Source organism: Mirounga leonina, unplaced genomic scaffold, assembly GCF_011800145.1.
Source record: "Mirounga leonina isolate KUSES-001 unplaced genomic scaffold, KU_Mleo_1.0 Mir_94, whole genome shotgun sequence".
NCBI classification, from domain to species: Eukaryota; Metazoa; Chordata; class Mammalia; order Carnivora; family Phocidae; genus Mirounga; species Mirounga leonina.
The window spans coordinates 45,105,538-45,131,424 of NW_023270855.1; the positions used below are offsets into that span (position 1 = coordinate 45,105,538).

A 25,887-nucleotide genomic window follows, 5' to 3' on the forward strand; every position below is an offset into this window, starting at 1 on the left:
CCCCACTTATCCACAGTTTCAGTTATCTGCAGTCAATCATGGTCCAGGAGTGGATGATCCTCTGGAGTACCAACAGAAGTCAAAAGTAGCCTAATGCTATGTTGCAATGCCTACGTCATTCACCTCACCTCATCTCATCACATAGGCATTTTATCATCTCACATCATCACAAGAAGGGTGAGTACAGTACTAAGATATTTTGAGAAAGAGAGACCACATTCACACAACTTTTGTTTTAGTACAGCTGTAACAGTTCTATTGTTATTAGTTGTTGTTGTTAATTTCTTACTATCCCTAACTTTTAAATTAAACTTTGTAAGTATATATGTATAGGAAAAATCATAGTATATATAGGGTTTGATACTACCTGCATTTTCAGGCATCCCACGAAGGTCCTGGCAAGTGTCTTTGTAGGGAAGGGGGCACTACTGTATATAACAGTTAAGACTATTGGTATTATTAACCTAAAACCAAAAATAATTCCTAAAAATAGTTAATGATTTTTTAAAAAGAAGTTTTTGCCCTTATGGCATATCACACTAAAACATTTACAGTCTAACTGCTATGTTTAAAAGTCTAGTGAAGGAAACCCTCTCTGAGACGTTAAGTCCACCAACTTGAGTCACAGCTGACATATACCTAGATTCATATTCATTTCCTTTTGCTTTTGGTTTTTAGGGGTTGCTTCTCTCCCCCCTCCTCACAACATCTGCCATACTTTTGTTTATAATTATGTAAAACACCCATCTGGTGCTACATAGAAAAGAAAGCCAGAGACAGCTCCTGATAACCCTGTCTCCTCTCAGCCCTCCTCCCAGAAATGACCATGTTGTTCACTTATGGTTTTGATTTCCTATATTTAAAAATAAAATATAAGCAAACACACACACATACATCCATGTCCCCCCCCACCTTCCCTTGGATAGGTAAGTGCACTACACCTCTTTATCCTCCACCTTGTTTTTTCCACTTATTTCACCCTAGAAATCCTGTCACCAAGACATGAGGACATGCCTCCTTCCTTCCTTCAGGGGCTTGACGCCACCCCCATCCATCTCCAGCCCCAACTGACAAAACACCTAAGTCATTTCCAGCTTTGCTACTTCAGAATTGCGTAATGAACATCCTTGTCACAATTCTTATTTCTGACAGTGTATCTTTGTGATACATTTCTAGAAGTGGAATTTCTGGAGCAAAGGGTAAGCCAATCTCTCTCTGAGGAGTTGTGAACCTCCAAAAGCAACATATGGCAGTGCCTGATTTCCACCAACAGATTGGTATCCACCTCTGGGGACAAAAGGTCAGAAATGTTTTGGGGAAGCTCCAATGAGCATTATTCTTAGTATCAGAAAGACCTGAACATCTTCCATACCTTGGTTAGGGCCATCTGCATTCACTTTCTCTGTGAACTGTTTTTCTGGAAGTCACACCCATTTTTATTTTTTTTTAAGATTTTTATTTATTTATTTGACAAAGAGAGAGACAGCGAGAGAGGGAACACAAGTAAGAGATGGAGAGGGAGAAGCAGGCTTCCAGCCGAGCAGGGAGCCAGATGCGGGGCTCGATCCCAGGATGCTGGGATCATGACCTGAGCCGAAGGCAGACGCTCAACGACTGAGCCACCCAGGCGCCCCAAGTCACACCCATTTTTAATCCTTAACACCCAACATAAGGCTAGTCATTCAGCACATAAGCAGTGTGTACTTGAACAAACAGGGCTCCTGACAAGCAAAATTCAAGGGGCAGATGCCACATCCATTAGCCCAAGCAGGCAGTCTGACCCAAGGTGTGCAAACCTCAACCGTGTACAGGGTGTGGCACTGTGTGGGGGCTATGTGTGTGTGACTCAGGGCTCGCCTGGAGCCAGCCTTCCTCCTGCCCTGCTCCTCTTCTGTGCCCACTGAGTCCTGGGTGGCAGGAATGGGGAGACCCTAGCTGACCACAGGCCATGGTACAACGAAAAGTGGGTGTGGGCTGGTATTATCCAGAGAAAACCCCAAATCAATCAATTTGCTGAGGTGACTTATACCCCACAACAAAAAGTACGAGCTGACATATCTATAAATCTTAAAAAATAATTATTCAAGGGTGTTTCTGCCTGTGTAGCATTAGCCATTACATGTCATAACTGTTCACAGACTGTCCCTTTCCTATCAAGCCCCTTCATGTACTGGGTGGGGAGAGGCAAGGCCAGAAAGAACACTTAGGATGACTTCCAGGACTTTAAACCCCTAGACTCTCTGCTTCTTTTTTTTTTTTTAAAGATTTTATTTATTTATTTATTAGAGAGCGAGCGAGAGAGAAACAGCATGAGAGAGGAGAGGGTCAGAGGGAGAAGCAGGCTCCCCGCTGAGCCGGGAGCCCGATGTGGGACTCGATCCCAGGACCCTGGGATCACGACCTGAGCCGAAGGCAGTCGCTCAACCAACTGAGCCACCCAGGCGCCCCTAGACTCTCTGCTTCTAATGCTACGGCTGTGTCTTCCCTGCTTGCCCTGTGACACGGAAGAAGGAGGTTTGTTTCATTCATTCATTCATTCATTCATTCATTCATTCATTCATTCATTCATTCATTCAGCAAGTACTTACTACTTCTGAGTTAACAAAGAACCAGGCAGAAGGGGGAGCACCTATCCTAGAACCTCAGCGAACCCTAAGCCAGCCCACTGCCTTCAGACAATGACCTGAGCTGCAAGACAAGGGCAGTCACTAACCCCACTGGGCCCAGGGTTCAAGTAAGACCTTTTTCAAATGTAAAGTTCCTTGATTTTTAAATGCTAATGTCTAAAGATAGCCTGTCAACAGCCAAGTGCCAGGCCCACCCTCTGTGGATGTCCCACTATGCCACCAGCACCAGATAACAAGCCACCAGGACCAGGTATCAAGCATCATCAACACTGATGATCCAATCCTCATCTAGCTCTAGGAAACCAGCACAGACTTTAGGTCACTTCTTTCTCCTCTGGGGGCCTCAGGAAGGGCTGGGCTATGTAAAATAGTACAGCTGTCATGACAACAGTCTGGCAGGTCCTCAAAATGTTCGTTACCATATGACCCAACAATTCCACTCCTAGGTATATACCCAAAGGAACCAAAAACGCGTCCACACACATTGTGTACACAAATGTTCATAGCAGCACTATTCACAATTGTCAAAAGGTGGAAACATCCAAATTTATCCCGGATAAATAAGTGGTCCCTCCATGCAATGGAATTATTACTCAGCCATAAAAGTGTATGAAGTACTGAATCATGCTACAATGTGGATGAACCTCAAAAACTACGCTGAGAGAAGCCAGACACACAAGGTTATATATTGTATGACTCTGTTGATACGTAATGACCAGGACAAGCAAATGCATAGAGACAGAAAGCAGATTAGTGGGAGAGGGGGGATAAGGAGTGACAGCTAATGAGGATGGAGTTTTTTTCTTTTCTTTTTTTTTTTTTAAGATTTTATTTATTTATTTGACAGACAGAGAGCAAGAGAGGGAACACAAGCAGGGGGAGTGGGGGAGAGAGAAGCAGACTTCCCTGCCGAGCAGGGAGCCCGATGCAGGGCTCGATCCCAGGACCCCGGGATCATGACCTGAGCTGAAGGCAGACGCTTGACGACTGAACCACCCAGGTGCCCCAGAGAATGGAGTTTCTTTTTGGGGTGATAAGTGCTCTGGAACTAGACAGAGGTGATGGTTGCACGACTCTTAAATTAAAAAAAAAAAAAATCACTGAATCATATACTATAAATGGGTGAAATGTATGGTAGACAAATTCTGTATGATAGACAAATTGTATCTTTTTTTTAAAGATTTTATTTATTTATTTATTTGAGAGAGAGAGAGAGAGAGAGAGAAACAGCATGAGAGGGGAGAGGGTCAGAGGGAGAAGCAGGCTCCCCACTGAGCTGGGAGCCCGATGTGAGACTCAATCCCAGGACTCTGGGACTCGATCCCAGGACTCTGGGACCATGACCTGAGCCGAAGGCAGTCGCTTAACCAACTGAGCCACCCAGGCGCCCGAAAAATTATATCTTGATCGTTAAAAAAAATTTTTAAAGCCGGGCTCCCTGCGCAGCAGGGAATCTGCTTCTCCCTCTGTCCCTCCCCCCAACTCATGGTTGCACGCACTCTCTCAAATAAATAAATAAAATCTTTAAAAAACATTTTTTAAAGCACTGGTAAAGCTTGTTTGTTAGAAGAACATTCTGGAAATGTTTTCCCACTAACAGGATTACTTGACCATGCTCATGTGTTTTGCTTTTTTTTTTTTTTGCTATATGCAAATTAAGAGCCAAAACCTCACAAAGCCAATCCCAACTCTTATTAAGAAGCGGGCAAATCCAGGCGGCTGGTTCTCACCCCATGCGGCTATGGCGCTGTTAAAGGGGCATGCACTCCTCAGGAAGTCACCTGCTGGCTGGCCTGGAAGAGGGAGCAGCTGACCAACCCAGGAGCAGCTGACCAACCCAGGAGGTCTCCAACCTGCCTTCAAGTTCTAACTCTTAGCTCTACATTCTTCTCCAGATGGACAGACAGTCCTGGGCCAAAACATGGCTGGCCAGACCCTGCTGGTAACAAGACAAAAATCCCACCGAGGTGTCAAGATCTGTCCTGCTGGGTTCTGACAGCCCTTGAGAATCCACTTGAGAACCCTAAGCAGGGGGGTGAGGCTGGCTCAGTTTCCTCACAGGCTTGAGTCGGGGGTCAGGGCAACCAGCTCCAAGCACCAGTGCCAGGCCTTGTGCCATCGACAGTGGTCAGAAAAAAATTCTACTCATTTTGGTCAGTGTTGGGAAATCACAAAAATGGCCAGAGGGCAAAGGCCACCTGGCCAGGATTATCCTCTGCTCCTGATACTCCCAGGAAGGTTTATCCCATTTAGGCCTGGGCTTTTCAAGTGAGTGAACCCTGAGACAGAAAGTGAGAACAAATGGCCTCCCTGGAAGCAACGGGCAGGGCCTGGGTGATCCCGTGGTGACAGCCTCCCTCCATTTCCTCTAGGAGGTGGCTGTAAAGCTTCTAAGCAATGCTCAGTTTCAAATGTCCAAGGAGCTGAATGAAGCTCGCCGGGCAAGTCAATCAAGAGCCTTCATTCCACAGATATCAGACCCCAAACACTCACCTGGCTTCTGTGCATGGGATGCTGGTCCTACCAGCTGGCCATGGCAGCAGCTACGTCAAAAGGCAACTTGTGTCAACGTGCTGACCAACCTAAAGTAAAGGAAAGAAAAAGAAACACTAAGTTTCCAAGGAAAGTTTCTGGAATATATGGACAATTTTCAGTATCTCCCACCCCTGGAATTACACAGCAAAATTTTAGATTTCAACCACAGCTCTGCCTTTGCTACTTTCCACAGGGGGACAGGCTGAGGAAATAAATTTCTATCACTCTCTGACCTATGACCCGATACAGTACTAACCAATAAACCCTAGCATCCCAGACACTGACTTCAGCAATATGGACAGATATGAGGTGGTAATAAGCAGCCAGATGCTGACATACTGAATATACAGAAATGGTTCAACATTATGGTTATAACAGTAATAACATTAAAAGCAGAAATAGTAATATCTAGAATTTAATAGGTACTCAGAAGCGAGTTCCAGTTACTATGCTAAAACTCCCTATCTCTTTGAATCCCCAGGACAATCTTGGGGTTATGCAATCATCCCCATTTTACAGATAAGGGATCTGATGTGTCTAATATTCAGGAATTTGCCCAGAATCACCCAGGTCTCCCTCTACAGACATGACCTCTTTGCTCCCCGGTCCACGTTTCCTCGCACAGATGCCAGGGAAACCACCCACCATTCCAGGCAGTTGTAGGGTTTGCCCTCAAGAAGCTGAGGGTGCAATGTGCCTGGATCCTGGCAGACTTTACCTTCATAGGGCAACTCAAAGTTTTACTCTGGGATCATTTCCACAGGGATTATAAAACTGCCCAGGGAGAAAGAAGCTGCCTATTTTATAGATAGGAAAATTAAGGATCAAGAATGTTCAGAATTCTCCCAAAGTCACAGAGACAGTGTGGCCCTAGGACTTCCCCCTCCTTTGTGACATCAGACATGCAGGGCTCCACCCACAGAGGCTAAACCTAGAGAACAAGCCAAATCCCTGACTCCTAGGCAGTGCTGTCAGTTGTAGCTTGCCGAATATTGTCAGTATCACCTCTGTTGTCATTCTTCGTGCCCACATGACTACCAGGAGCTTGGCTCTGATATGAAACCTTTATTTTTAAACTGGGTTCACAGCAATTCACAGTTCATGGATAGCGAGAAACACACCCACAGGAGAACTTGCAAAATAAGCAAATATCAGTGCACTCTATGGAAAGACCTTTGGGCACTGAGGAGCACATGGCATCCTCCTCAGGGAGGCCCAGGGCTAGCTGCAGCCACCATCTGGGCTAGTTCCTGGGGAGGGGGGCACTTTCTGCCACTCTTTTTTGGCCCCATTCAGGCCAAAAAACACAGTGGACACCGCTAACCCTCGTTCTTTCATATCTCCTGAGCCATGGCCTCACTCTGCAATGGAGGGGGAAGCCCAGAAGCAAAGGCTTTCTGAATACCTACCCTCTTCAAGAACAAGATCAATACAGTCAGCAGTATTTTCACACACAGATTTTTAAAAAATCCATTTACAATAGCATAAATATGAAATACTTAAATCTTTAAAAAAATTAAATTTATTGTTATTTATTTTCAAGGGAGAGTGCACGTGTGCGCGCACACACACGGGGAGGGGCAGAGGGAGAGGCGAGAGAGAATCCTCAAGCAGACTCCCCACTGAGCGTGGAGCCCAACGTGGGGCTCCATCCCAGGACGCTGAGATCATGACCCGAGTGGAAAAATCAAGAGTCGGACGCTTAACCGACTGAGCCACCCAGGAGCCCCAGGGTAAATTTAATTTTTAAAAAGATGTTCAAGGGCAACCCTCTCGGGTCCTCTCCCTCCTCAGGAGCTTTGTGCTATCACTTTGATATCACTCACTAAACTTTGCTTTGCTGCCCACCAAAAAAAAAAAGTTCTAGACCTATAAAGTAGAACTACAATAAGACATCACTGAGAGAAATGAAAGAAAACCTAAATGAAGATATGCCTTGTCCATGGGTCAGGAGGTGTCAATTCTCCCCCAAATTGATCCACAGATTGAATGCAGACCCAATAAAAAATTCCCAGAATGTTTTTTTTGTAGAAAAAACAATCGGACTCTAAAATTTACATGGAAATGCTAAGGACCCAGAATAGTGAAAACAACTAAAAAAGAGTTACAAATTTGAAGGACTTACTCTACCTGATTTCAAGACCTACCATAAAGCTACAGTAACCAAGGTGCACCTTGATTTTGGCTCAGATCATGATCTCAGGGTTGTGAGATCAAGCCCCGCACTGGGCTCCTCACTAGGCATAGAGACTGCTTAAGATTCCCTCTCCCTCTGCCCCTCCCTCCCCCTCTTAAAAAAAAAAAAAAAAAAAGCTACAGTAACCAAGACAGTGTGAAAAAGACAGAGGAAAGATGGATAAACAGAATACACCCATGCAGCTGTGGACAACTGATTCTCAACAAAGATCTAATATCCTACTCTGCAAGACCACAAGATACACTGGAGGACAATCTCCTGAACAGTTAACCCTGCAAGGAAGAAGGCCATCTTAATGTGTTATAACAACACACACCCTGCATCATAGGATAGAATGCAATGTGCAAGAAATTTTAAGGTAAATTCCCACTTTCACACTCAACCTTGGCTCTCCCCATCTCAGCTCATGGCAAACCCAGTCTTTCAGCTGCTCAGATTAAAAGGTGGAGTTGCCCTCTTGATAAGACTACCCCACTATCCAGTCCATCAGAAAATCCTATTGGTTCTGCCATCAAACACATCTGAAGTCCAACAGCTTCTCATACCTCCGCTGGCCACACCACGTTTGGTGTTTGCTCAGAGTGAAGCCCTATTATCTCCTGGCCCCAGAGGCCTGCCTGGTGCCCACCTGCGCAGTCATGCTGGCTTCCCGGTCATGCCTCCAACATACCAGGCACCCTCCCACCTTGGGGTCTTTTTATGTTTTAAACAAAATCCCAGATACTTTATCATTTTAACAATCACTTCTTCAACTGGCATCCCCAATTGAAAATGACCTTTGAAAACATAACTACCATATACTAATCCCTAAATGTCAGCAAATGTCTAATTCGTATTTAGCTTCACACGATTTCTCAGAAATGTCTGTATGGTCTAACAGTAGCTGCTACAGTGTTTGTACTACACCTGCTCCTCAGCCTTGATCACTCTCGCCCCCCAGATGGCAGACCCTTCCATGGACATGCCCCCTCCTCTCCTTGTCAAGTCACGGCTCAAAATGTCTCCTTTGGGGCGCCTGGGTGGCTCAGTTGGTTAAGCGACTGCCTTCCGCTCAGGTCATGATCCTGGAGTCCTGGGATCAAGTCCCGCATCGGGCTCCCAGCTCAGCAGGGAGCCTGCTTCTCCCTCTGACCCTCTCCCCTCTCATGCTGTTTCTCTCTCTCTCTCTCTCAAATAAATAAAATCTTAAAAAAAAAAAAAATGTCTCCTTTGCAGAGGCCCACCCTGCTCCTTCTCTCCCACAGGCCTGGCCTCTCTGCATACTCCATATTATGCAGCTACTGTCTATGGACTTTCTCACCCAATAAGAACATAAATGCCACAAGGAAAGGGATGTCTTGTCTGCGTGATGCATCATTTTATTTCAAGCACCTAGAACAGTGCTGGACACACACCAGGTGCTTGATAAATATTTATGGAATGAACGGGGAGTGATGATTTAACACTGAAGGAGAAGGAACCTATCTGAGGATCCCACAGCAGCAGTCCCTCCATACAAATAGTGTGAAATTCACAAAGGAGCAGAAACCAAGCAGAGATCACTTAGCACCATCAGAACTAGGAGCATTTCTCTAAGATAAACTGCAGTTGCTTTTTACTGATACATCATCTGGATTTTTTTGCACTGGCTGGTTTAGAGAGCTTTTACTGTTTTTATTTCCAACCCATACATTTAAAACAGTATCAAGTAACCCTTAAGTACACAATTACCAATTCGTAAGAGACTCTTCCACTCCCTTGATAAATCGTTATGTTATGGTTTGGCTTTGACCCCACACCCGAGTATAATGCACACCCATGCACACACACACACCACCCCAACTCTACAACCCACCCAAACACAATGATTTCCCAGTCTAAGGGAAATCACACTTGGTAAGAAGGTAGCCATAGTAATTTACATGAAATCAAGTCACTGCACTTTGGGGAACAGAAGTCCTTTGTTGCCATTTCATCCTCTCTAGCTCAGGCAAAGTGAGGTTGGCTCCCTTTAAACTCCAGGGGAGAAGCACTGGCCAAAAACCAGCCGCTGTCTGGGGAACTCCAGTTCTGTGGATACACTCCAGTTGCAGCATCCATGGCCTGCATAGGCATGGGTCTCTGGGGCCATAATCATCTGACTAAGAAGCCTGGGCTCTCCAAGGCACCCCCAAAGGGCCCCATATGAGGCCAGGCCCTATGGAAGCTGCACACCTCTGGTTTCCTTCTACCACCATCTGCACTCACCAAACTTTTGTGCTATCTAAAAATTCTTCAACTGTGTCTGTAACCAAATATTTACCACCCTGGCTCTAATCCAGTTCTGGAAACATGACATTAGGCCAAAAAACTCCAACATGAAACCCAATGATACCCTTCACCTTCTCCCACCTCTAAGTCCACAAAGTCTGCTTGCTCCATGAAAACTGAGTGCCCCTGAAGAAAGGGGTTACCTAGACCCTCTCTGGCAAAGGTCTTAGCAACTGCACCACCAAGTGTCAAGGAGGGGATTCCCTGTTCAGCCTTATCAGAAAGGAAGAAACTGAGGCAGGGAAACAGTAAAACATCACAAGGAAGCCCAGAGGTCATACTGCTCCATGTGCTGGCTGGCTAGGGAATGATTAACTTGGGCCAACGATTCCATTTCTAATCCAGGGTTGGCAAACTTGCCTGAGCTGTCCTGGTGAATGGTATTTCTGGAACACAGCCACACCCACAAAGTATGCAATATCCACAGCTGCTTCCACCTGTAAGGCAGAACTGAGTTATAGCAACAGAGACAGTACAGCCCCAGAAGCTGAAAACATGGGACTACCTGATCCTTGAAAGCAGGAGGAAACTGCAGCCCTAACAGTCTGTGCTGAGTATCAAAGAGACAGAGGTGACCCAGACACACCACAACAAAAAGTCAGGGCACAGGCACACCAAGGAGATGCTCCAGCTCTGAGTCAGCCCCAGGGCACAAAGCAGTACCTGCTCTCTCCAAAGCATGGAGCCTCATTAACGCTATGTCCCCATGGAGTAGGGGAGAGCATGACTTGGCATACTAGAGAGGCAAAGAACCAGCCCCATGAGAGCCAAGGAGCCGACAGTGAGGCCAGCTACACAAGTCCATCCTTGGCAACCAGAACTGGCCTGTCTCCACTGTCAAACCTAGGAGGCATCCACTGGCGTAACAGCCAGTATGTGCCCTCCAGGCCCCTGATCTGTCCCTGCCTGTCTTCCCTTGGCCATAGTAACTATGCCCTCACTGAGGGATGGATCATCCACTCACCACACCATGCCAGTGCAGCCATTCCTACAGCCCCTCAAAACCCCCCAATACTCGTAACATCCTACCCTGACCTTCGAGGCCCCGCCTGCTTTATGCCCACGTGACCCTATGAAGTCATCTGACATGCATATATATATGTATATACACACACCATATTCCTGGCTCCAACCACACCAGCCTTGTCTCAATTCTTCATAGTGCCACATCTTGCCTCCACCACTGGGTTTTTGCACATAGTGTTCCCACCACTGGGAAAGCCCTTCCCTCTTCCCACTCATCCTTCAGACTCAAGCACCTGATACTTAAGCATGCTCTCCCTAACCAGTCCCTCCCCATTCCCCTTTCTATCACTGAGGACTACAGCCCCAACACTTAGCACAGCTGATCTTGACATTTGACATCCAGAATCCCATTAGGCTCTCTTCCCCAAATACTCTTGAGAAAAAGCTCTTGTTCATCTCTTTATCCAATGCCTAATGAAGCAAGAGTAGGAAATGCCATCCTCCGTGAGTTATAAATACCCAACCACTATGTTTCCACCATGGACCTGAAGCAAAAACATAGCAATATAAATATAAACCCTACCCTTAATTAGAATAGCAAGTCAACACCAGGAAGAAGTAACATGGAGATAGGCAACGCCACAGCGCCACCACAACCCCTGGGGGAAACTCTCCCCACCCTCCCTTATACTGCTGTTTGGAGAAAGGCAAAGAGCTTAGAGAAAGGCACTCGGAAGTTCCAGAGACCTCTACAGCCTTTTGTCTGGAAAGACCTCCTTTGTCACTGCTGAGAAGCATGAGCTACCCCTGCACCCATGGCAAACCACACCCCGTACTCCCCTCCTCCTTTCCTATCCTATCCAGTACAGTCTTTGCAACAGATCCCTTTCCTCTCCAAGGCCTGGCTCCACCATACCCCTTTTTCCTGGGCATTCCAGGAATCCCTCCCTTTCATACCACCAAACCTGAATGTTCTAGTGCTTTCTCCTGATGAATCATAACTAGTTGCAGGAGCCCACCTGACCCCTTGAGCAGACCCTCAGGCCTTAAGACTATCCTTAGGACCAAGTGACAGGGCCTGGCACCAGGCAGGCTCTCAGAAGCAACTAGCTTTACTCTGAGTAGTGTCATTAATGTTATTCCTCAAAATATTTCAACTCCTATCTAGAGTTTCCATCCTTGCCCCCCAGCAGCTGCCCTGGCAAGTCCACACAGAAGTTCAAAACTTCAGATAAACCCCCATATTTAAAATGCTCAAGAATCAAATGTCTACATCTATCTAGACATGTCTGAGACTTTGCGAAGTGTCTGAAGTGTTAGTGTTTAGCACTGAGAATGTTTGGTGTGTTACATTAAAGGACATCTCAAAGAAAATGTCACAAGAACAAAAGAGGAAATAACATCTCTGTTAATAATGAGAAACTAAGAACTGGTGTCTCCCATTCTGTGTACATGCACCAATGTGTGCTATATTAAGGAAATTCGCTGACAAACAGCCATAGGAAAACAAGGAATACCTTCAATCTCTAAGCCAAGCACTGGAGCAGAAAAGACTTCAGATTGTTTCTGGATTCTGCTCTCCTAAGTCCCCTGAAGACTCTAAGAGTCGTGTCACCCCACACAGTTGGAGAAAGTGCATCCAAGCCCCACCCCTGTGGGGACCAAAGAACACCCGCAGAATCCCTGTGCTCCAACATTCCCAAAATGATGTTACAATGAGCCTTCTAGAATCACACATATCCATTTTTTTTTTTTTAAACCTCATAGTATCCAGCACAAGCTAGCCATAAAAATGTGAGTGAGTGCCTTTGTTCTTTTCTCCCTAAACTAACTCTTGGGAGGATAAAAATGCATGCTCGTAAGAATGCAGGATATTTCTGAATTCAAAGGTTCCATTTTTTTTTCACTGTACTAAGATATAAGTAACATCAAATTGACCATTTTAGCTAGTAAGTGTACAGCTCAGTGGTGTTAAGTCCATTCACATTGTTGTGCAACCATCACCACCACTGCCACCATCCATTTCCAGAACTTTGTCACCTTGCAAAACTGAATCTCTGTCCCCAATTAAACACTAACTCCCCATTACCCCCACCCCAGCCCCTAGCACCCGCCATCCCACTTTTCTAGCTCCATGAATCTGACTACTCTAAGGACCTCATATTAAGTGGAATCATACAGTATTTGTCCTTTTGTGTCTGGCTTATTTCACTCAGCACAACGTCTCAAGATAGAACCACATACATCAATTTAACCTTTTGGGGCCAAAGTGTGTACAGAACAAAGTCCATAGGCCTTGCATATTCACAGCCAAATGTATGACTCTAGAACCCTGCTTCCCAGACCAGCCATGTCCCTGACATCCTCCACTATCAACCAATCCTTCCCTCCACTCTCCAAATAAACTACACAAAACGTCACTGGAAAAAACTTAGAATGGGGGCGCCTGGGTGGCTCAGTCGTTCAGTGTCTGCCTTCGGCTCAGGTCATGATCCTGGGATCCTGGGATTAAGCCCCGCATCAGGCTCCCTGCTCTGCGGAAAGCCTGCTTCTCCCTCTCTACTCTCCCTGCTTGTGTTCCCTCTCTGTCTCTCTCTCTCTGTCAAATAAATAAATAAAATCTTAAAAAAAAAAAAATTAAAAAAAAAAAAACAACTTAGAATGGTAAAATGAGAGCAGCAGTAAACATTATGCCTCAGATGGACTTTAAGTATGCCTATCTTACCCCAGCTCTGACTTCCCAATGCACCTCATCTCCCTGGGATATACCTCTTCCAGCCCCATCTCACATCCAAGAACCAAGGGAATCAAGCAATGCCTGGTGGGTGAATGGTAAAAATGACTCGCTTGTCTTGGACATAAACATTTCCTAAAATGGAAGCCAGAGATACCACAGCCCAATCCAAACCTATTCCCTGGAGCACTTGGGCTAGATGTGGAAACTTACACAGGCCCAACAGGGGTGCAAGCCCTCAGCCCCTGACACAACCAGTTCTACACAGGGGAGACCCATGCAACTAGCCCAAACAGTGTACCTGCCAATCACCATCAGTGAAAAGGAAAACACTGTACCACCCCCCCTCAACTTTTGAGCACCAAGCCCACCTATCTTGTGAGGCAGAGCCAGGCCCAGGGGATTCACCACACTGGCTGAGTCCATGGATGACGTTGCCTAGAAAAACAGTAACATCAAGTGACCCAACATGAGGTACCCAACTCACACAGAGGGAGGGCATTTCATTGCCCATCATTTCAGACAGGAATGCCCAGAGCACCCCATCTCTTGGTCAACTGCTCCAGGATAGATTAAAAGAAGAATGGGGTACCTGGGTGGCTCAGTCGGTTAAGCGTCTGCCTTCAGCTCAGGTCACTATCTGAGGGTCCTGGAATCCAGCCCTGCATTGGGCTCCCTGCTCAGCGGGGAGTCTGTTTCTCCCTCTCCCTCTGCCCCCCCCCACCCCGCTTGTGCTCTCTATCTCTCTCAAATAATAAAATCTTTTTTTTTTTTTTAAAGAATTTATTTATTTATTTGACAGAGAGAGAGACAGCGAGAGAGGGAACACAAGCAGGGGGAGTGGGAGAGGGAGAAGCAGGCTCCCCGCCGAGCAGGGAGCCCAATGTGGGGCTCGATCCCAGGACCCTGGGGTCATGACCTGAGCCAAAGGCAGACGCTGAACGACTGAGCCACCCAGGCGCCCCAGTAAATAAAATCTTTTTTTTTTTAAAGATTTATTTATTTATTTATTTGAGAGAAAGAGAGAGAGACAGAGAAACAGCATGAGAGGGGAGAGGGTCAGAGGGAGAAGCAGGCTCCCCGCTGAGCTGGGAGCCCGATGTGGGACTCGATCCCAGGACTCCAGGATCATGACCTGAGCCAAAGGCAGTCGCTTAACCAACTGAGCCACCCAGGCGCCCGCAGTAAATAAAATCTTAAAAAAATAAAATAAAAATAAAACAGGAGCAAATATGATTGTCTGGGGTTCTCTGCCTAGGGCAAGGCAAGCAGGCAGTCAGTCTCCTTTGCAAACACGTATGTCCCTGTGTGACCTGTGACTGTAAAACATGCAAAGAATCCTCCTGAGATGACTAAAGAGTGGTCTTGAGTCTCCAGGACCAGTCAAAACAGGAAAATTTGGGAGTGAGGATCACAAAAAGTCCCACCTGCAGAAGACATCGCCTCCATCTATGAGGCAGCCAACAGAAAATCTAATGGCAGCCAGCCTTATTCCCAAGAACGTATCATCCAGGCTGCCTCCATGTCTTACAGGATCTCAATCAGCTATATTAGCTTTATAGCTGGCTGCCAGGTTTATTTTCATGTCAAGAAATAAAACCTCCAGCCATTCTACTCTTATGGCAAGTTTTCTTGAGTTTACTTTTAAAAAAGCAATATCAGGGTGCCTGGGTGGCTCAGTCGTTAAGCGCTTGCCTTCGGCTCAGGTCATGATCCCAGGGTGCTGGGATCGAGCCCCGCATCCGGCTCCCTGCTCGGCGGGAAGCCTGCTTCTCCCTCTCCCACTCCCCCTGCTTGTGTTCCCGCTCTCACTGTGTCTGTCTCTGTCAAATAAATAAATAAAATCTTAAATAAATAAAAAAGCAACACCTTACTTATCATAAAGGCAACCTCCTGGAAAGGTGAAAATTCTACTTTCACCAGTGGACAGTTACCTTCCACTACCACTGAGGCATCGTGGGCCCTAGCCACAGGCACCATGTGCTTCCTCAACCAGGTCTGGGTGGCCTGGAGCCTGCATGCGCCATGCAAGCAGGAGCAAAGCCACCAGCTGAGTACCTTCTCCAAGCTGTGAAGACAGCCCCTAAATCAGCAACTCACTCTCATTTGGTGACAACACAGGCACCAACCCTGATCTGCATATTCATGAGCAGGGCAAAGACCAGTAAATTACACCAAGTCTCTCTGAGGAGCAGCATAAAGGCCATCCGCTGAGCTTTCTTTCCCACAAGCCATCTTCCAACAGGCGGTCCTGGAGAATAAGCAGCTACACTGGTACACCTGAAACTAATGTAACATTATGGTGTCAACTATACTCAAATTTAGAAAGGGAGGGGGAGCAGACAGACTGCTACAATATGGTAATCTTGAGCAAGTACTGCCCAAGTGTTTAAGAACCGTATCTTATTTTTCAGAATATTTTTCTTTGGAAGGGAGAAGGGAAAGCTTTTGTTGTTATTCAAGAGCACCCAGAGGGAGCAGCATTCTAAAAAAGGCCCCAATAGGGGCGCCTGGGTGGCTCAGTCGGTTAAGCGTCTGCCTTTGGCTCAGGTCATGATCCCAGGGTCCTGGGATCGAGTCCCGCATCGGGCTCCCTGCTCCTTGGGAGCCTGCTTCTCCCTCTGCCTCTCTCTCTCTGTCTCTCATGAATAAATAAATAAAATCTTAAAAAAAAATAAAAATAAAAAATAAATAAAGAAGGCCCCAATAGTATACATACAAATGAAGACCTGGGCCTAGAAGAAAAGAACTTCACAGTCCTGAGATCCAAACAAAGTCTACCCACAGTAGTTCACATAACTTATCTTTGAAAGGTCCAAGACAAGATAGAACTATTTTGGTCAGTTAGCAGTTGGTGGGATGGGAGACTCTCACCAAAGAAATATAAATGGGAGAGGACCTCCAGTTTTCACCTCTAAACCTCACCAACACCTCTTCTCTCGGCCTTCTCACTACCAAGGAAAGTACCCACTAGCCATCCTACTACAGCTGGATGGACCTGGAGCCTCAGGTGACCTCTGCCAACTTGATCCCCAAGAAGGGTACTATCTTCCAAGCAGGCAATGGGAGACCAAGAAGCAGTGACTCTGGTCTATTTAAGCTGTAGTTTCCCCAAGCACTAAAGGTTTGCCTAAATCCAAATCCAGTGGGGCTAGTGAGTACCCAGGCAGGCAGCAGGGTCAGTGTTGTCCAACCACAAACCTTCCAAATGTCCCCAAGCTGAGTTTCAGACAGGAAGGTGGCCTTGGTAGAATTTTAGAAATCCAGTCTGACAGTAGGTCTTCAAATACAAAACAACGTACAACCATCTGACCAACCAAGCTCCCTAAGTGGCAGAATTCAATTTCTTTGACCATCAGGGCCCAGGTCAAATAGTCAATACCATCAGGTAACTTTTTTTTTTTTTTTTAAGATTTTTAAGTAATCTCTACACTCAACATGGGGCTCAAACTCACAACCCCAAGATCAAAAGTCACACGCTCTACCGACTGAGCCAGGCAGGCACCCCCATCTGATAACTTCTCAGAAGTAGCTGAACTGTCCACCAACCACAGCATGGCACTGATGGCCCTGACTAAAGCCACATGGCCAGCCCAGCAGTCCTGAGGCCTTGCAGCAAAGTCCAGGACAATGAGCTGGTTCCTGGCCCCAGCTGCTTCATCACTGCTGCAAACTCTGATGATGTACCACAGCAATCACAAAAATTGCAAAACTAAAATGCTGCAAAACGAGAAGGAAGAAACTATAACAATGGCAACATCTATCAGTAAATAGTGGCTCACACTACATATACCAATTAAGAACAAATTGAGAAATGATGTAAATAGATGCCACACCTTCCTGACAATGTATCCAACAATGAAAGTATGACAGAGGATGTCAGGAACAGATGGCTCCTCACAGAACCATCATCAACTCTCTTCACCACCCCCAGCCCTACAGGGTAAAATGAGGCTAAGATGGAGGTAAGGGTGAGCTGCACCTGGCTTCTCTCAGCCATCAGAGCTCACCAGTGCCCGCATGGACACTTCCCATCACTTATCCTCACAGAAGGGTCACGAGGAGGGACAGGGTGGACACAGGGCCCTGCTTGTTAGTTATGTGACGTGGCCCAAGAGCTAGGACCTAAGGATCAGGAAGGAAACTGCACTGAAGATCAGATGCCTGGAGAACCCTGCTCCAAGAGAAGCAAAGCAGTCAAGGCCAAACTGCCCTCACAGAAGCTTTATGAAGAGTTAAGGGCTGCCTTCTGGGGTGCAATGGCAAGGAGACCAGAGTCTCACAATTTAAGAGGTAAGAGGTAAGAGGTTTTAGTAATAAAACTCTGAGGTGTGGGGCGCCTGGGTGGCCCAGTCATTAAGTGTCTGCCTTCAGCTCAGGTCATGATCCCAGAGTCCTGGGATCGAGCCCTGCATCGACCTTCCTGCTCAGCAGGAAGCCTGCTTCTCCCTCTCCCACTCCCCCTGCTTGTGTTCCCTCTCGCTTTGTTTGTCAAATAAATAAATAAAATCTTTAAAAAAATAAAACCCTGAAGGGGACGCCTGGGTGGCTCAGTCGGTTAAGCGTCTGCCTTCGGCCCAGGTAATGATCCCAGGGTCCTGGGATCGAGTCCCACATCGGGCTCCTTGCTCAGCAGGGAGCCTGCTTCTCCCTCTCTCTCCCTCCGCTTGTGCTCTGTCAAATAAATAAAATCTTAAAAAAACCCAAAAGACAAAAAACAAACTCTGAGGTGTTACAAGATACAATGCAAATGTCACTCACATGAACCTCTGCCTTAAAAGAAGAAAGCATAAAGAAATCTGTAAGGGCCACACAGGCTTGTTAGACTGTGCCCTCGATGGGACTTCGTCCATATCTGAGACTAACCCCAGAGTAAGCTGGAGGCCCCACAAAAGGCAGGACTCTGCCACACAAACTCCTTGTCCAACATGGACTGGAGTGTCTTTCTTCCATTGCACACGCCAGAATAACTGCACATGTCAGGCTCCACTCCAGCAAGTAGGGCTAGCAGACACATTAAGCACATATAAGGCTAACCCCCCCACACACATACAAGCATGCATGCACATACGCATACACACACCCACAAATCAGCACATGTGCACACAGACCAATACATTCAGGCCACCACACAGGCACACACAAGGCCAACACACTCTGTCCTCCAGGCAAAGGCACAGTTCTAAACCATCAACTGCTGAAAACACAGACCACACATCCCAGAGAATCACTGTCCTACATGGGCCAGGTCCAAACTACCTCACTCTAGTGTCTCTGAAGCACAGCCTTGCCAAGACAGTCCAACCCCAAGCAAGACATTCAGTGGGAAGTTGCCCAGGGTCTCAGGCCATCAGCCCTCCCTGTAAGGGAGGTTGCAAGGTCAGCACAGGTGTAGAGGGGCAGGACCACGAGGGTGGTGGTGTTCACTCACCTAAATCTTTACTGAGCCAGCCTTACAGGAGACCCTCCTGCCTCCTCCAAGGCCCACCCCACTGCCCTGCTCTGCCTCCAGCTGCCTCACACAGACCCAGGTCCTATCTAACCATCCAGCATCAAGGTCCAGCCTAAGACCCAGGCCCGGCAGATCTGTCCCCAAGACCACAGTGGCACTACTGCCAAGGCGGGGGCTCTGCTGTCCCCATGGTCCAAGCCTCCTCCTGAGGATGCTCAAGCATCAGTGGGGGAAGAAGGTGAGGGCCTAACTCTTCACTGAGAAAGCGACCATTAGGCACACAGTTTCAAACTGCTACAGAAAAGCCCACTGACAACAACTTCTGGGACACTGAAAGAATCATCTTTAACATGTTGACAAGAGATTTTGTTATAAAGGAGGAAAAGAAAAGCATAACAGTGGCTAACAATTACTGAATTCTTTATTTGATATCAGGCAGGGTGCCAGCACTTTACATGCCTGATTTCATTTAATCCTTATAACCACAAAACAAGGTGCTGCCAATGCTACCCACTTCACACGGGATACTGCCAATGTTACACTTCAGATGGGGGTACTTCCAATGTTACCCACACTTCACAAAGGGTATTGCCATTATTACCCCTCCTTCACATGAGGTCCTACCATTGATACCCACACTTCACACAGGGTACTGCCACTGATGCCCAAATTTGACAAGTGAGAAAACAGAGACTGACAGAAGTCAACGTGATTGGCCAGGGTCAGAGGGCTAAGAAGTCAAAATGGGGATCCAACCAAGTCAGCTATCTCCCAGGCCCAGGCTCAAATCTGAACCACTGTACCATCAGGGACAGTCTGACTTTGAAACCATCCTGAGGCTGGATCCTTCCCAAAGTTCTGGGGAATTTTCCTAGAGCAAAGATCAGCACACCAGCAATTCCTCTTCTAAAAGCACACTAACTTAACCCTTTCCTGAATTGCTAAAAACCTCATGGAGGAATGAGCCTCAACTGTTTCAAGCTGTATCCTGTGGACCAAGTAGCAAATTCAATGACTCCCTTTCTTTAAAAGGCACAAAACCCCTCAGGTGTTGAAGCACTATTTCTGAGCCCTTACCTGCCAAGGTACAAGCCAAAAGGCTTAAAGGACCTGATCAACACTGCCAGCCTGGGTCACGAACCAGAACCAATTTTCATCTTCATTCCTACTAAGATGTACACACATGCCAACCACACTCTAGCGCATCACAGGAGCAAACCAGGGTCCCTCAGCAAGGAGCCATGTATGCAGATTTCTCTCCTACTTTGCAGAAGAACAGCACAGGGCTCACAAGTGTGAGGCAGTAAACACAGCAGACACAAACTAGTAGGAAGAAGATCGGTCTCCTGGCCACTGACACAACAGAGAGGACAGCAGAGGACATAGGGCTCAGGACAGTCCAGGCCCTACAAGCTCTGTATAAGGGGCACCAGGCTGCTGCCCTCACTTAACTCGCCTGATTCCTTACTCCCATCTTCCCCCCAAAATCAGGACTCTGACAGCGTATTGTTCATCACCAACCAGGTGCTACTCTGGAACCCAAGTCATTTCTTTCCAAGTGCCAAATCCCCAAGGCCCCTTTCCTTCCTGCAACAACATGCCCTCCCCCACTCTCAACACTAGTGTTGTCACTCTGTGGGATGCCCACCTGTCTTCTCCCCTGGACACTGCCAAAAGAGCCATGATTTGAAAACATTTCAGCAATGCATGAAACAAGGAAACTTTCTCAAACCAGGAAGGAGCAGCTGTTGGAATAATTCATGTGAATGTTTCAGAGAAGAGCCTTAATCGCTCTGGGTCTCTCTGGAAAAGTGTCCAAAACCTCAAGTTGGAAAATCCTCAGAATCTAGAAAATGCAGGTTACCAACCAGCTCCTGGGGCACTGGAATAATATCGAGCCTCTTCCTGGTCTCTCTAATTGCTACAATTCCTCACGTTACGGGCTGTGTCCATCTAGGTTCCATCTGTCATTACTTCACTCTTGGAACAGAGCAGAACTTTTCCTACATATACGAGTACGAGATGGTCCCTTTTATTCTTTCACCTATTTTTTGTGCCTTCTTCGAACACAAAGCATAATTAGTTTGGGAGGAGGAGACTTAAGAACAGATCAAGTTCTGCACCTTCCCCCACAACGGAGGTAGCCACAATCTGGCAGATTCACAGACATACCCCTTGCATTCAAGAGGGTTCTAGAGGTCACAGAGGGCCTTCATGCCTCAGCCCATTGTACCCTCCCTCCTAGCCACGTAAAACAAAGAGGAGGCATCCAGCACCAAAGGCCAGACTATCTCACCAACATCCACTTTTTCCCCAGGCAGTAGACACTACCTTGGACCACCTTCTCCAGGACCCAGTTCACTTCACCTTTGCTCAAATTCAGCACCCCTGAAAGCAAAGACCCACAATCTTAGAGCCTATGTCACCTTCCAGTCCTCACCCTGCTGCTTCCTCTCAGACATGCTCATACCCACTCTTCCCTCTTTCTCAGGGCACCCTATCCTATCTCCCTTATGTGGCCATTAAGACCCTTGAGGGTAGGAAAAGGCCACCACTGGACTCCAGGGGTACGGCACAGGCTGAGCAGGGAAGGGACCCCATTTTCTTTTTTTTTAGATTTTATGTATTTATTTGTGTGTGTGTGTGTGTGAGAGAGGGGGAGAGAGAACAAGTGGCGGGTGGGGAGGGAGGGGCAGAGAGAGAAGCAAACTCCCCACCAAGCAGGGAGTCCGACGTGGGACTCGATCCCAGGACCCTGGAACCATGACCCGAGCCGAAGGCAGATGCCTAACTGACTGAGCCACCCAGGTGCCCCGGGACCCCAGTTTTTGAAGGACAGATGACTTGTTCTCAACCCCTGGTATCCAGCTAATCCCCACCCAATCTCCTTGCACAGTGTCTCTGGCACCTGTCCCTGCTTTTTATTCCCCACCAGGCAAATTCAAGGCCCTATTAGTTCATGCCTGCCTTTTATCAATGTCCCTTTTTCCTGACTGGCTTCCCTGCTCAGTTCAAGTGAATACTCTCCTCACAAACTTCTGAGGGTTCTCCATGCTTTTCAGATGAAGTATAAACAGCCTTCCATTTTAAGTCATCAACAATAACTGGAACAACCTGTTTTTGTTTTTTTTTTTTTTAATCTTTTTTCTCACTATGACTTTCCATAAACCCTGAGGTCTGGGAGGGTTATCTGCCAACTCCATCCATCCTTGATGTTCCAGTGCAAGGAAACACTCCTTGTAAATGGTCTAGTCCAACATCACCAACCTTTTTCACAAGAGCTGTAGACCTCCAGACACCAAGAAAACAGCCCCTTCTCAGAAGAGAGTGCTGGAGAGTGGAGGGAGATAGATCAGAAGCCCCATCTTGTTCATATCATGGCATATAACAAAAATTATATTTGCACAGCACACTGGAATATACTTAGGGTTACTCACAACCTGGGGCTAGGACCACCTGGCTGCAAAGACATCTCTGCATCACTGTCACCCATCCCAGGCAGCCTGCTAAGAAGCTCTAGAGAATCCCACAGCCAGCAACACATCTCCTGCTCTGTTCATTCCACCATGTGGTGGTGAGAAGCCTACACTGCATTTCACTTGATGGGGCACCTTCCAGAGCAGCTTAGGCGCTTAAATGTCAATAGTTAACTTAAAAAAAAGAAAGGCCAACAGTGGTTCACAAACTCAGAAGGCTGGTTGAACAGATCAAAGTTACCTTAATTTTTCTAAGCAATTTAAGTTTCCTTTTTCCCTTAAGCCATAAACCAAGGCAACAGAGTGGACAAGCTCTCCCACCATCTTCACCTTCACAAAAGATGGGTGTACATCTGAAATGCTCACTCAATGTTAAGCCCCTTCCCCAGGTGATGACCTGTCCACTTTCACTGCCTTTTGTGGCAGGGTCATCTGATCTTCTGTCTGAAAAGAAGAACCCCATCCATACTCCCTGAGGGGGTGAGTGGGTGCCTACTGGCACTAGGAGTAGAAAAGGCCTCTGTCAGGTTGTGACTCACCAATGGGCGTCCTGTAATCCCTCATGGCCCCCACTCCCAATCTTTTCTCTTCCAAACAAAACATGTTCAATCCCTCTAACCGGTTCTGTGATACAGTTTAAAGACCACTCCAGCATCAGATTGTGCTGTTCTAGAATCATCTAGCACCCTCAGCTGGGTGTTAAGGACCCCCCCACCCCCGGACTAGCACAGCCAATCACTGAAGCCTAGTTCAGCATCTGACATTTAGCCCATTCCACCTTACTTCCATGGTTGCTTGTCTGGATCTTGAAATGGTCACCCACATATCACCTGAAGGATTTATGCAAGTAAGTGCCATTACTCTTTTTTTAATAGGGAAAAGGAATTTTATGCTCTTAAAATTGAAAGCCATTACCCAATCAATTCCAAAACAGGAAACACTGCTAGTTTTGTTTCTGTTTTTGTTTTTTTAAAGGCAGCCCTGAGTTCTTCCTCCCTATGTCCTGTCCCATCCTTACACTACAGACACCATGACGACCTCAGGGATCAAAACAAGATGAGGTTCCTTCACTTGTCCTGATGGCACCATGTGATGTACAGAATTGATGAATTACTGTATCATACACCTGAAACTAATACGACACCATACTGTTAACTGAATTAAAATAAAAACTTAAAAAAAAGATGAGGCCATGAGGAAGGAAACCTGCCATTGGACCTCCTAATTAGGGAGGAGGAACCTAGAACAAAACAGAACTGACCAAACCAGTGGATGGAACTAGAGGGTATTATGCTAAGTGAAATAAGTCACTCAGAGAAAGACAAGTATCATATGATTTCACTGATCTGTGGAATTTAAGAAACAAAACTGATGAACATAAACAAAAGGAAGGAAAAATAAAATAAGACAGAAACAGAAAGACAAACCATAAAACTCTCTTAACTACAGGAAACAAACTGAAGGTTGCTGGAGAGGAGGTGGGGGGGGATGGGGTAACTGGGTGATGGGCATCAAGGAGGGAACTTGATGGAATGAGCACTGTGTGTTATACGTAACTGATGAATCTCTAAATTCTACCTCCAAAACTAATAATATACTATATATTAATTAAATTGAATTTAAATGAAAAATTTAAAAAGTAGGTAAATAAATACCTGACCAAACCACAGACAAGGACATGGGGTGCCTAGCTGGCTCAGTTGGTAGAGCATGCAACTCTTGATCTCAGGGTTTTATGTTCATGCCCCACACTGGGTACAGACATTACTTAAAAGTAAAATCTTTACAAGAAAAAGAAGAAATAAGGATGACAGAGATCAGACCAAGGAGGCTCCAGGAGAGAACAGAGAGCTATGTTCTCCTTCCTTATGCAAATTAAACCAGGGGCAGGCCACTCCTCCTCTCAGGCCTCAGTTTCCAGTTTGTAACATCAAGAGCTGCCCCACTCATCTTGAAGTCTGTGCTATGTTCAGTAAAACAGCACACAGAAGCAAGCTAGTCCCAGGTGAATCCTAAACTTGTCTGGGGCCCAAGGATGAAACATAGTTACATTTTTAAAGCTCTGCCTGACAAACAGACTGACGACAAGGCTGCAATTTCATTTCCATCCAGACTTGGTACATTAATATCTCTGCCCAAGAAAACTTCAAAAGCAGACCAGGCAACTCCTACTACGGACACTGGAGGTTCCTCCTTCTCCGCAGACTTTACTAGAGACAAAAGCCTCAACAAGAGAAATTTCAAAGTTTGGGAAGGGAAAGCAAGAGACACATGACCCACATACACACTGCTAAGAAGGTCAGTTAATCAAACAAAAGTGTTAAGGAAAACACTAAGCAAACCTGGAAATCTCCCAGGGTTCCAGTGCGTATAAGAGAATCCCAGGGAAGGTGCGGATTCAGAATCCTCTGAAAAAACCACTGCCATTGAAGGGGCGGGTGCGAGAACCCTTTACATGCACAGGAGTAACACACGAGACAACAAAAAATGAAGTTCAGGGGCGCCTGGGTGGCTCAGTGGGTTAAGCGTCTGCCTTCCGCTCAGGTCATGATCCCAGCGTCCCGGGATGGAGCCCTGGAGCACCACATCACACTGGACTCTCTGCTCAGCAGGGAGCCTGCTTCTCCCTCTCCCTCTGCCTGCCGCTCTGCCTACTTGTGTGCTGTCAAATTAAACCAAAAAAAAAAAAAAGTTTTATAAAAAAAAAAGAAGTCCAATCATTTGAACTGGCAATGTTCTGTCAATGATACACAAGTCCTGAGAATATCACAGGTCTGGAGTGACTTGACTAATTCAACCAATGCCTTCAAACCAAGAATTCAGTTTGCTACACTCCTACTTTGCCCAAACCATTGAGCAATTGGGAAAAAATGTGTTTCCTCTGCGGATGTGAATAGGTTGTAGTGGCAAAGTTTTCAAAACTTGCTGAGTAAACCGCCCCAAAACAGACAAGAAAACTAAAAATCTCTTACCATCACAAAAATCCACCAAGTGAAGAGAATACAGGCCTGAAACCTGCTCACCTCCAAGGTCATGTTGAGCAGCTGCCTCTAAGGTAAGAATGTGTGGAGTACAGTTTAACAGCCACTGACTCAAAGGCTAACTGCACAGAACAACTGGGATTAGAGGAAATGTTATGCTGGGATTATACGCAGGTTTAAAGCCACAGGGTTTCTTTTTTTTCACCTTCCCTTTGATGACCTTTTTAGGTGAGATCTCCTTACAATGAGCTCTAAAGACCTCCAAATGGTGAGGCTGTGGTGGAATTTTGTTATAAAGAAAATCCAAAGCCTCAATCTGAGTGTTTCATTGCATGTGATAATTGAGATGTGCGACCTTATGGGAATCATTATGTACTTGTCATCTAGGGGCAGAATTTTGTCTTAGAGGTGAATGAAGGAGTCAGGAGCTGGGATACCTCTTTTGAACATTTCTATTTGTCCTCACAGCCATCCTAGGAGATCAGATATATTCCGTTTACAGATAGGAAAGCTGAGGCCAGGTAGGCAGGCAACCCACCCAAAGATGAAAAGCACTAAACTACTCAGTGGCAAAGCCCAATCTGTCCAATTCCCAAGCCAGCTTGAGAGCTGTAAGTCTGGAAGGAGACT

General features: G+C 46.4%; 1 protein-coding gene across 7 annotated transcripts in view; it reads right to left on the reverse strand.

Annotated features, from left to right (window-relative positions):
* GATAD2A (GATA zinc finger domain containing 2A) overlaps positions 1-25,887 on the reverse strand; it is a 105,292-nt gene that overhangs the window by 59,076 nt on the left and 20,329 nt on the right. For 6 of the 7 annotated variants that reach the window (XM_034998101.1, XM_034998098.1, XM_034998104.1 and 3 more), the window contains exon 2: positions 5,121-5,209. Coding sequence is in view for 4 of the 7 variants with exons in the window: in XM_034998098.1 (XP_034853989.1) it covers positions 5,121-5,135 (15 nt within the window). In the remaining 3 variants the exon portion in view is untranslated. Of the gene's footprint in view, positions 1-5,120; positions 5,210-10,008; positions 10,086-25,887 lie in introns of all 7 variants that reach the window. The other variant, XM_034998097.1, reaches the window with a different exon arrangement.